This window comes from Notolabrus celidotus, chromosome 15, assembly GCF_009762535.1.
Source record: "Notolabrus celidotus isolate fNotCel1 chromosome 15, fNotCel1.pri, whole genome shotgun sequence".
Classification (NCBI taxonomy): Eukaryota; Metazoa; Chordata; class Actinopteri; order Labriformes; family Labridae; genus Notolabrus; species Notolabrus celidotus.
Genome location: NC_048286.1, coordinates 14,606,100 through 14,618,538, shown reverse-complemented (window position 1 = coordinate 14,618,538; position 12,439 = coordinate 14,606,100). Strand labels below are relative to the sequence as shown.

Sequence of the window (12,439 nt, the reverse complement as noted above, 5' to 3'; positions counted from 1 at the left end):
GGTCTGGTTGGTTTAAATTAGACATTCATTTTTAGCTCCCGGTTTCTGAGAATTAGTAAATATTGGGTTTTGAGGCATACCATTAAAATGCATAACTTAAAAGGCTTCAAAAATAATAGTTTTCTAATTCTTTTTTTAATGAAATTATTTTGCAAAAGGATAGATATAGACACCACTATAACATCTGATTGGTAATTATATAAAGCTACTAATAGGCTGTTAGCTTTGCATAAGACTATGCAAGGGAAAACACCTAGCCTGGCTCTATCCGGGGACAAAAAGACCAGCGAACTTATGAACCTGCCTGTGAAACAGAAGTATCGAGGGAGTAAGGTGGTTTGACATTTACCCCCAGTTAAACCACAGTTTAAAAGGCCTACTCATTTTTTTTTCCAAATCAAGTGAACCAACAAGTGCTAACCAGTCAGATTAAGCGGTGCTAGCATTTGGATTTTGACACCTTTGGCCCTTTTCATGCTAGCAGCGCTGTGCCGCAGCTCCACTCACGTCTTTGTACTTCCACAGCAATCCTGGGACTGCGTAAAATTGCATTGCATTTTGACTTTGCAGAAGCACAAGAGGTAAACATGTTGCAGGAGTCTCTTCTCGTAGACTCAGACACTCACACACAACGTGTTTCGCCCTGCCACCTCAGCCTGCTCAACGCCATCCCGTCTCACCTATGTAAGGCCTCTGTTACTACCTTTGATACCGGCACGCCTCTGTAACATTCATATTTAAGGTGAGACAATAGAAGGGTGTAAATATCAGGTCTTTAATTAGCAAAATGAAAAAGGCCCTTTGTTAGGAGCAAGTTGTTCCGGTCTTTAAACAAAGGACAACTAAATGTTTCACTTCTATTTAATGGACAACATAGATTGGTATAAATCTTCTTCTTTTGTCAAGGTTTTTAACTCATCTTTAACAGTCTTTGAGATATGTTGTGTTTCTAATCTCCAAGTCAGAGGCCTCTTCTGAGTGACTGGTGCATCATATCAGTATTTTCTTTATTGGGAGAACTGCAGCTCTTATAAGAGGCAGACATTTGTCAACTGAAACTTCATTAAGGCATTAAAAGCAGCATTAACATGAATTAAACAAGTATGCACCCAGTGTCACTCTGAGCTGAACGAGTCCTGTTATTTTTGTCGTTACTCATCCTCGTGCAGGCGTCACTGGACTTGAACAGGCTGCAGAACCAGTTCCACACAAAGAAACCCTGTGATTACAGGCTGACTAACAGGTTGTTAACCACTGGCTGATATGACAGCACACATCCATGAATAAGTAACACTGACCGGCCACCCTGAACTCAACAAGCACTTCTCAGAACAGATACAATGAATCAAGAGATTGACATGTCTCCTCCTGCTGGGCTTGCTGCTGGATGTTTCCCCTTCATATCACTTATTTCATCGTCACTTCCAGTATCAGTTCAGCTAAATGAAACGTCCTCAGAACATGTTATGTGTGATCTTTCATTACTGAGATTAAGAATGGGATGAAGGGAGATAAATGTCACTTTACACACATGGTAGCTTAAATCCCTTGTAATTGGCTTTTGAAACCTTGTTATTTTTGCACCACAATGATATTGTGATTTACATAGGGTGTGAGCGCCTGTTCCCACCCTCGGTATCTCTGAACCTGCTTGTAAAAACAGTTTTTGTGTGCATCTGCTCTGCCAGCCCGAGCATGCTCCCTGTTAACACTAAGTGACGTTAAACCGAGCTCTGTCTTAACAGATTCATGTTTCAGTGGAAGTGAAACTGGCTCTCCGAGCTCTCCCTCAAAAGTTCCTTATTCACAAGTTTCTCCTCTTTTCACCCCTTGTCAGCGCCCCCCTCCCCCTACTCTGTTTTTCACTCTTTTTTGTCTCACTCTCAGGCGCTGCAGGCTTTTCAGCTTGATAGACAGTCTGTGGCCCCCATTGATGCCTCTTAAAGATCGTGGAAACACACCTAGTACGTCCTCTGTAAGTCCTTGCATGGATAAGGAACATATTCATAGTTAGATGAAGTTATATTGTGTATAAGTATTGAAGCAGCAGATTGATTGCTGTCAGAAATACTTAAAATATTTCTTTGAGAACTTCCTGAAGTCCTGAATTACTGATATATCAAATAGCATGTCATGCCAGTCCCAGACCTTCATGCTGATGAGATTTGGGTTTAATTACATTAGAAGAAAGAAAAGTCAACTCATCCTTGATATTTACTTGAATAACCAACCTTTTATTTTCTGCTTTTTTTAAACAAAAATACACAACCACTGAAAACATTCCAAGAAGTGTTGAGTGTGAAACCAGCTTTTGGAGAGCAACACCACAACTCATGAAAACAATCAGAGACACAAAAGACTGTAAAATGTAAAACAAAAACAAAAAACATATTTTGGCTTTTGTCAACTAAAAAGTGTTCAAAGGAAATAAAACATGAGCAAACTGACAATTTCATCAAGCTGACCACAAACATTCTGCAGAACAAAGTGCGCAAAAGAAGAAGAAAAAAACAGACCAAAAAAAAGAGAAAAGATTGGTTTAAATTTCTTGATGTCTGTAAAGATCTGATGAGAAAAATAGCAGAATTTGCATGGAGCTTACCGGGAAGATGTTTCAGCTATAAATGACTGTTTTGTCTTTAACATGAAGATTCAACTCACAGAGTTTTTCTTTATAGGAATGCAGACCTGCAGGTCCAGCTCCCAGTTTCTGCTACCTGCTGTCTGGTCAGGAGAGCTCAGTTGAACCCTCTGAGGAGCGGACTGTGTCCCCACTTTACCTCCCCCATACCAAACAAACACTACGAGACATACTGCAGGTTTACAGTATCTTTACACTCAAACAGAACATTTTAAAGTTTGCTGCAGATCTTGATAACTTATCTTGAGTAGGTAGACCTCAAACTTGTTTTTTTTTCTTTCCAGAGTGAGGTTAAAGCCTGTCGCTGCAGTTTTGTTGCCACTGTCGTATACAAGAGAATAATGCAGGTACTTGTCTCTTTTTTCTTGCTCCTGTGAACAATTTGATTTATTAAAGCTCTGTCCAAAGTACGTAATGAAAAGTGTCCCGCCGAGCTCTGCTGTCATCCTTTGAGATCATTTCAACCAAAAATCTGATAAGAGTGAGCTCTGACGCAGGAGTGCGGTGTTCATATCGGTGTCTGACAATCTGTGGGAGGCCAGAAGTTCTTTAACATTGATCGATGCGACTTTTGACCAGGGTGAGATAGCAGCTTTGAACATAGTGATGGACTTTGCCACATACTCAAACCACTTGTTCATGTTGCTGTACTAGTAACCAGCATTGTGTGTAGCTTTTTTAATGAATAATCTAAAGTGAAAAATAGTCTCCTTTTATTCTTTGCCAAGAAGTATCATTTCCACATTATCTGTGGCCCTTATAATCTATTATTTCCTCTTAGCTGTTCCTTTTTAAGGTCACTCTGCGTGCTTTGTTTAATCGAATTTCTGCTCTTTGTGTGCCTTTCTGTTTCTATGTCAGAGCATCGATGTAGGCCAGGGTGAGGTTTGGTTGGTGCTGACAGACCCCAGTCTTCAGGAGGAGCAGCCAGAGAGGCCGTGTAGACGATCAGTGGCCCTGTGTGTGAACACTTCCTGTGTGCTCACTTCCTCTGTCCTCAAAGCTCTAAATTCCCCGGCTGCCTGTCGCATGTCAATCAGAGATGCCATCAAAGAACATGGTAGAGCTTTATTTTCACCTGACATGCTATCCAACCGTTGTCTCATAGGACTTGAGCTCCCTTTATACATGCAAACTGCCCAGGTGTGAGTGCAAAAAGGCACATTTTGTTCATAAGGGGGTTTGTCCTGCCAGCCCCTTTGTAAACTGTCAACAACAAGTCAAGGTGAGCTAGTGTGTGAATGCAGGGGGTAAAAGTCAGGAAAATTCACTGCTACAGAGTGGGCGGAGGAACAACGTTCACTTTCTCTGCTTATTTCTCTTCACTGCTCTCCTCCATTGTCAGTACTATACTTTCTACTGTTGTTTTTGTTCCTCTGAAACATCCTAATTAGGGATGTACATTTTAAGTTTTTTCCCTGATCAATTTTTGAAAATGTTAACAATCAATTATTGATGAATCAAAAAAAAAAAACATTATTAGTCTTATGTCAAAAACAAGCCAAATATGTTTTTCCCCCTAAATTATATTTTCTACAGCAACAAAATGCATATAACTGACTGTATTGAATACGGGTACATGTTTAACCCTGATTATCAATGATCAGGCTCATAAAAATATTCTCCACTGACATAATCTTATAAAGTAAAGGCTCATACTACTAACAGAAAAGTACTTCAGACTCACAGTGTCCAGTTTTCTGTCTACTCGTTCTTATTGAGAAAAATAAACATGTGTATTCGATCAGGTGTCAGCCGGGAGCGCAACCGGGTCAAAATCAGTCCAGCTGCAGAAAAGCCCAGACGGCTCTGATGTTGCTGGTCTGTAAACATAGCGTACTAGCAATTCCTAACAGTCTATTGGCTTTGTATCTAAAGGTGGTAAATGACCTGTTTAAAGGTGTCAACCTTTATGTCCGTGTCGTTGTTGGCAGCAGTTGCAAACTTGATCCTCTTTAAAAAAGCGCACGTGAAGACCTGACGCAAAGCCGCAGCCGCCAGCTGAGCGTCTCCGCTGTGCGCAATACTTTTAACAGCTGATTCACATCAAAACATGCTTTAAACTTAAAACACCTCCCTGATAGCTGAGTGTAATATGAGATCACATGATGTTTGCTCCACATGACGGAAAAATTTAAACAAAATTGCGTGTTTCGTGTAATGTCTTAACAATCAATTAATCGTTAATCGATTAATTGTGTACATCCCTAATCCTAATACATGATGAAGTGATATTAACACAGAAACAGTCACCATTACAGGAGACCCCTCCTTTTCCACACATTGTCATATCAAAGTAAAATATAAACCTGTTGATACACAGTATTTTACTGATGTAGCAGCTTTAATTCAGTTGTTCAATAAAAAAATAATGCTATGTAATACAGTAAGTAGTGTTTAATTAAGTGTTTCTTCCTTTAATTATATAGTTGTACTGTTACTGTCACTTCAGTGAAGGGTTTTAAGTAATCTGGATAGAGATAAGCAAAATAAGAACTCTAGCGTTTGTATTCAAATTAAAGGTTGTATGACTTTTTGATGTTTCTAACATGCAAATCTAGGTGTCCTCCTATGTGCAGAGATGTCAGTCATTGAGATCTGCTCTGAGGATCCTGAAAGCAGCCTTGAGCCCTCGTCAACCAGGCCAGAGTCACTTTCACAGTCGCTGTCAGAGCCCCCGGCAAAAACCCTGCCCCAACCTGTGAAACTGGATCCTCTGAGTCCTGAGATCACACCCAACTCCCTCTGCTCTCTCACAGGTCAGTCCTCCTCCTCTTCTTCCCCCCTCCACTGAGTCCTGCGGTTTCCCTGTAACTCACTTCATCTGAACAATTCCTGCAGAACATGCCCAATGTGGTGATTTCTCAGGGGGAGAAAACCACTTGTTTTTGTTTCATCTTCAAGTTTACAGCTCAGCAAGAGGTCTTGATGTGGCTTTAAGGCACCGCTTTCTGCTGTTTGTTATTCAGTGTCCTCAGGCTGTCATTGTTTGGAACTTTATGAAATAAAAACACATGAACATTTGTTGGATTTTTCTCAATTCCCATGTCATTTTGCAGTGAAATTAACACGCCTGCTTCCCATAAGGATTCAATTATCAGAGGAGGGTACAAGAGATCTAAATTGTGGAAACATAACATTGTTTTTACCAAATCTAAGTCAGTGTGCATTTGTTATCATTCATATATTTTATTATGTGACATGACAGTGACAGGTCAGATTATGGGAAAGCATTATGCAACTTGTTTGAAGTAGGAAGAACAGCTTTACTGCTTTTTAACCTCACCTGATTCAAGTATCAGGCAAATGTCCCCGTCGTGAATAACTGCTTTTCTTTCTGATTCTTTCCAGTAACAAAATTATTTTGCAGATAAAACGCAGCCTACAATCAGACAGATATCTGCATCTGTTGACTTCATGTCACATTGGAGGGCAAAGATCACACTGTGAACCCTCTTGTTTCAGGCCCCTCTGGCCGAACATGTTTGGTCAGGTGGCTGAAAGTAAATAAAACAATCTTATTATCTTTTGCACTCGTGCGCAGATAGGATCTTCTGGAAATTACCAGGGAAAAAAAAACCTCTCAAGCCGGAACATACGAGAGCAATTTATCGCTGATGAATTTAGTATCTTAGTTAAGATTTGATGTTGTTGTTTGTGGGAAAACAGCTCTTCTTGTTAAGTGAGATGGTGTAAGGGCAGGGAGTACTTTGCTACATTTATCTCCTCAATCTCAGATAAAAATGAAAGGGATGTGTATCTCTTACACCGTCACAAACACTCACACTTTGAAACCCCTAACTCTGATAATGGTTTCAGTCTTTCCTGCAGTTACACACTCACATTTGACAGTGATCATCAAGTTGATCACAAAAGCAGAATAGCAGAGTTTGCATTTTTGTTTCTCAAAGATGTTTCGTGTGTTCTTCTTTATTTATTTAATTGTAATTTTTAACATCTCTCTGCAGGGGTGATAGTTGGCGTAGATGAAAGCACTGCTTATTCCTGGCCTGCCTGCAACCACTGTGGGAGTGACAACCTAGATAAGTACTCTGAAACACAGTAAGTTCTTAAATTAATGCAAAACAGCTGAATGAACACATAATGCCAAATCCTAACTTTGTATTTTGTGTATTATCTCTCCACAGTCAAAACTTCCACTGTGTTCTTTGCAAGTCAGTTGTAGAAAAGCCCGATATGAAGATTCAACTGGAAGTGCTGCTGAGTTCTTCATTAAGTAACTGCACTTTGAAAGTGAAGGTGAGAATAGTGCGTTTTATTACCAGTAATTAGATTTTGACTGTTTTGTGAATCATTCCTCAAAAGTGAAAGAAGAAGATAAGAAGATCTTTGCAGGAAATATGAGGTTATGGCAGTTTATTAGCCCAGCTCTAAATAATATACATTTTAAAAAGCTGCTTTGTAGCACTTCAATCGTCCCTGATTTGACCTTTATCTGGACATGATGTGTTGAACCTAGCCTTTACTCCTCCAACAGGTTTTTTGGCAACTTCACCAAAACTTCAAATCTGTCAGTGGGCTGATTTTGGATGCATTCTGAGACCCACACTTGCACTATACTATTTTAAAAAATGATTTACAATGTCCCAATGTATATATGTGAAATACAGTGTGCAAAACAAACACATTTCCAGTATGCAAACCAGCATGCTTTTTTGGTCTATTTTGAGCTACTAAACTCAGCAAGGAAAGTTACATCACATTAATTGATATGCAGAGAAGGCACAGCAGATATGCTGCAGACTGCTGCAGATACATGCATAGTAGGTTACAAAACTCAAGACAATGTTATAAGGCTTTCTTGTGTCATTATTAGATGCAAACTTGATGCAAACTACATATATTGCCAGGGTGTCTGCAATATGTTCTTTATGTGATTCAGAACACACAACTCGTTTCCTTTGGAGAGATTCTGGTTGCTCGTTTGCCCCACCTCCCAGTCTTGCTGCTGAATTGTTCTAACCAGCTGCTGATTGAACCTTCATATCTATGTTGCAGATTTCAGAGTATGATTGATCCTGTTGACGCAGGAGTAAAAGAAAAGCTGCAAAAGACTATTCAATATGCCCCTCAAATCTCTAGTTCACAGACACTCATAAAGATTAAATTCATTTCTGCACATTAATGCATGAATGAAGAAAATTGTTCATTGCATGTGCATTAAGATTGCAGTTTTATTGGTGGAAACCTGCAGTGACTGTAATCAGAAAACTAAGTCAAACTGATAGAATTATCAGTTCTGCTTCTTATCATTCTACTGTTATCTGAACCCTATCTGTTGGTCTATTAGTCATCAGTAAGCGCACAATCTCAGTGTAACACTACTTTGGTTGATAATTAAAAATGCACTAAATGCACCTGTTTATATCTTTATATCTTTAACAGCTGCAGCAAAAGACGATCATGTCCATCTTAAACACTGCAGCCCTTGAGGGTAATGAGGTAAGTTTGCTCTTTCAGTTAAAAGTTACATAACTGTGGGCTGGACTATGTGTTGCATTGATCTTCTGTCAATAAGTCCTAAAAGCACAGCCATTTGTTCATGTCAGCCAGTTCTGTTCTGAACACTAAATTCCCTGACTCGTGCTGGTCATTGATACAGTTGAAGGAATTTGCTGCCAATTACTGACGTAATCTTCATCCAACACCTGCTGTAGTGATTTCTTTTTTTAGCAGTTTTTACTCAGGATATTTTGATGACTGTCTTTTACAGCCTGCAGGTGGTGGACTTGTTCATAATCTTTGCAAACACAGTGTTGTTTGCCTTTTATCCCAGGGGAGGGTAATAAGTGCAGACAAATTTGTTAGATAAATAGATATACTGACCAGTGTGCAAAGATCAGGGCTTTAAGTGCACTCAAACATAATTAGATTAAACAATACATATATTTGCAAATAAAGGACAAACAGATCAGTTGTCAGTCTGAAGAGGTCTAAGTTAGAAGTGAAATAGCAGGAAAGGTGTGAGTTGTTTTTTTTGATGGACTGGATCTGTTTCAGTTCCTAGGCTACGATGTGGAGAATGTCCTGGGAAAAGAGGTGGGCCCCCTCCCTGCTTATGTCCGAGTGGTCACCAGGAAACCTGCCCTCTGGATTGGCCTGGAAGAAATCTGCCTCTGAGGCGACCATCAGGACAAGTACTCTAATGATATCAATCCTCAGGCTTCAGCTGGCTCCACAGATCTGCACACTAGGCCTTGATCTGAGCCTGTGCAGCCTCCCATGTCCTTAGCCACCCTCTGAAGGCCTCCCTGAACGCTCTAGGCTGTGGTGAAGTTAGCGAGACTGGAAGAAGACAAGGTCTTGTTTGTGTTAATGATATGTGATCCTGTGGAGCAGGAGTTGACAGCCCAAGGGTAGACCAGTGGCATGCAGTCTGTCAAAGCAGCCCACGTGGTTCATCCATGGGTTGTGACTTTGCTAACAGGTCTTTTGGCTTTAAACACATTTTCTACATGGACTCAAACATCTTATTTTCAACTCATCCACCTCTGAGTAAAATATCTGAGACTGTCAATAAAAGTTGTATTTTTGCTGACTGTGCTGTCTATTTCCTGTTGCACCCTTTTTTTTTCTAAACACCCTTCCTCAACACAACTTGATTATCTGCAAAGACTACTCAGAAACCAGAATTTTTCTTCACCTTTTCAGCGATTTTATTACAGATTCCATAAACAAAAATATTTTCGAGGTTTCATACAAACTATATAAAAGATCATGCTCTGGCTCTTATACAAAGTGTGGAATTATAAAACATGTACCATATCAGGTCAAATAATATCACATAAATGCAGTGGTAAAATAATTTAATAGAGAAAGTTCCCACAAAATATGGCAGCAACATCATATATTTTCCAGTGCCATTATGGTAAGCTTAAAATACATCTGGTACAGATGGTAAGAAGTCAAGTCTGTTGAGGTATGTCTCCTGAAACTCAGTTCATATAGTAATTATTAATCTGTCACCGGCTCTCTACACTTGTAGAGCCAGCAAAAGACGAGTTGGGCATCTGCTTGAAGAAATCTCTGAGCCCGGAGAGCTCTCTGGTTAGCTGATCAACAGTTTTATGAAGTCTTTCATTTTCAGAGCCCAGTTCAAGCAGTTTTTGCTGCATGTCCAAGTTGCGCATCTTGGCTTTGTCCCTGCTTTTCCTCACAGCAATGTTATTCCTCTCTCGCCTCTGTCGGTACTCCATGCTGTACCTGTCCACAGACTTCTTGCCCTTTTCCCTCCCCATCTTCCTCGGGGAGGACTTGGCAGAGCTGACGCTCGAGACGGGCTCTGGGGTGGTGGGAGGAGTGGGCTGCCCTGTAGGAAGGCTGACGGAGGTCTGGGCGCACGTTTCAATCTGGGATGGCAAAGATGAAGACATGTCGCTGTCGCTCCAGTCGGACTCCTGTTTGATGGGAGCACTGAACAGCCCTGTATCCAGCCTGCTGTCCGCCTTCCTCTCCGCAGTGTATGCGGCTGACAGATGCTGCTGCTGCTGCTGCTGCTGCTGCTGCGGCATGCCTCCTGGCAGGACGGGGCTCTGAAGGTTGTAGAAATCCGCCTTCTCCTGCTTCACAGTGTTGAACAGGTCGAGGAAGAGTTCGTCGTTGCACAGCTCTAGGTTTGGCACGGCTGTCATGGACTCAATGTACTGGCTAAAGTCGATGGCGCTCTCGTCGTCGTACATTGCCGTGGCGGTGCTCAGCTCCACCATGGTGCCGTCCTCGCCCGCAGCGTCGCTCCTGCTGCCCGGCTTGAGGAGCCCCTGCTGCGGGCCGCCCATTTTGGTGCTCTCGTAGAAGTTAGCAGGCTCCATTGCCCAACTCATGTTGCATTGTGGAGACACGCAATGAGAGTCCAGGCTGTATATGTCACACATGAACCCTGGTGACTTGTCCACGTGGGTTTGGAAGGAAATAAAGTTCTTGAAGTGTGACCCACAGGTGTGACAACTTTCTGCACAACACTCTATGCAGCGGCTTCCCTTTCTTTCTCTGCAGGCACCTTAAAATGAACTTCTGAAGCTTTGTTTTTATCCCTGGGTGTTGACTGTCAGGTGTCCTGTCATTTGACAAGGTCTGAATCACTTCTTGACACTTCTCTGAGACAGCTGGACTTTCGCGGAGAGTTTTGTATCGTCTCCGCGCTGACGTCAGACGCACCGCCCTCTCACGAGCCAGTCAAGACTAAATGGGGGTCACGTGATGTCCGTTCACTTCCCATTTGAGGAGAGAGAGGCGTGTTCCTCGTGCCACCCACTCTTTACTACGATTGTATGAATGGTTCAGAGTTGTTTACATACTGAGGGCTCTTGCTGTTTGGGATTTAAGTTCATTTTGTTCTCTGGCACAAGCTCCATGAATGTTTTTAGATCATTCAGTGAAAAAACAGTAGCACACTTTTGCTATAATTACAAATTTAAGGTTTAAAGTTTTAAGGTACAAAGTAAAACTGTCATTTTAATACCAAAAGGTTGTCATTCTGTGGGCGTATGCCCTGCGTAACAACATATAAATCAAATTATTATAAAATTATCTCATCATCATACACATGTGCTAACAGGTTAGGGGTACTTAAACACAGCTTGTTAAGGTTAAGTTTGTGGTAGCTGCTTAGTATAGTGTGGTTAATCTGTAATATTACATCATATTTCTTAAACTGATCTTGTTTATCAATATATGAATCTTGAAAGTACTCATTACGTAAGCTAAATACTTCACAGTAAGAATTGCAAGTTCTTCAACTACAGTTTGGTAAAGTACCAGAAAATGAAATAACTCCATTAAGGTACATGATACATTAATTTAAGAGCAGTACTTTTGAAAATGTGTATGGTTAATCTCTACCATTGGTCTTCAAAATGGTGAAATACTGCAAACAAAACAGTGCATGATAAAAGTGGAGTTATGAAAGGAGGAACATATTAACATAATCACCATAGCACCTTCTGTATGCTGTTATGGCTCATTCATTTTACAATTTACTAAATAAAGACTCTAAACATAAATGAATGCACATTATTTGTATATGCCATACCAGGTATATTGGGGTCATAATGTTTACATGTGCAGTTAAAAAGGTTGTCTGTCATCAGGCCTATAAGCTGGTCTGATTTACAAACTCACATATGGTAGCAGTTTTTCCATGTAGGGAAACCACCAAAAACACAGGAGTATACTCCTTTCAAGGTCTTATTCACATTTAAATGATAATTACTTTCATGATTTTTAACTAAATGTTGATTCCTGAGCATTAATTCAAGGAGGAAATGTACTGATTTGACTGGATTGAAAGATTTCAGCCTTACTGTGTTAGTACATTATTACTGTGACCGTTTATTTTTCAGTGCACTGACAGGTATTTGGTGTTGGCTCTGACTGTCTATCATTGCAGATTAATAATCAAAATTATCAAAATTCCATGTATCCTCATTAGTAATGCATAATGTTCTAAATATGCTCATAGTTTCTCTCAGTCTACATACAGACAGGTCATATAGCCAATTACAAAACAGGAGGACACACCTGAACAAAAATGGCACACCTCACAAGAAATGAAAAATTAAACACAGTAGAGCTGCTGGAACAGCCATTTACCAGAAGCAAAGTTTTGCATGAAAATGGTGTGAAACCTATATTCATAAACTTTAAAAGGCACTCAGGTTAAGAGTGTAATCAGTGCACTCAATTATAAATTGAGTATATATAGTTTTTTTTAAAGGTATTTAGGTTGATAAATTTAAGTGGTTAAAGGCCTTAAAGTAACGTACAGATGCTTTTGATTAT

General features: G+C 40.4%; 2 protein-coding genes across 2 annotated transcripts in view; one reads left to right on the top strand and one right to left on the bottom strand.

The window, feature by feature from the left end:
- spidr (scaffold protein involved in DNA repair) overlaps positions 1 to 9,201 on the top strand; it is a 39,430-nt gene extending 30,229 nt beyond the window's left edge. The window contains exons 12-20 of the mRNA XM_034703230.1: positions 1,888 to 1,975; positions 2,679 to 2,819; positions 2,926 to 2,988; positions 3,503 to 3,701; positions 5,203 to 5,400; positions 6,610 to 6,703; positions 6,790 to 6,901; positions 8,048 to 8,104; positions 8,663 to 9,201. Of these exons, the coding sequence (XP_034559121.1) occupies positions 1,888 to 1,975; positions 2,679 to 2,819; positions 2,926 to 2,988; positions 3,503 to 3,701; positions 5,203 to 5,400; positions 6,610 to 6,703; positions 6,790 to 6,901; positions 8,048 to 8,104; positions 8,663 to 8,782 (1,072 nt within the window). The 3' untranslated portion in view covers positions 8,783 to 9,201. The remainder of the gene's footprint in view (positions 1 to 1,887; positions 1,976 to 2,678; positions 2,820 to 2,925; positions 2,989 to 3,502; positions 3,702 to 5,202; positions 5,401 to 6,609; positions 6,704 to 6,789; positions 6,902 to 8,047; positions 8,105 to 8,662) is intronic.
- Positions 9,202 to 9,294: 93 nt separating this feature from the next.
- On the bottom strand, positions 9,295 to 10,799 carry cebpd (CCAAT enhancer binding protein delta). Its single transcript, XM_034703805.1, has one exon. It carries the CDS (start codon positions 10,531 to 10,533, stop codon positions 9,625 to 9,627), a length of 909 nt encoding a protein of 302 aa, XP_034559696.1. The 5' UTR covers positions 10,534 to 10,799; the 3' UTR covers positions 9,295 to 9,624.
- Positions 10,800 to 12,439: the final 1,640 nt, after the last annotated feature.

Excerpts from the sequence above, each read along its gene's own strand:
- cebpd (XM_034703805.1), bottom strand. The coding sequence starts at position 10,533 with ATGTGTGACATATACAGCCTGGACTCTCATTGCGTGTCTCCACAATGC.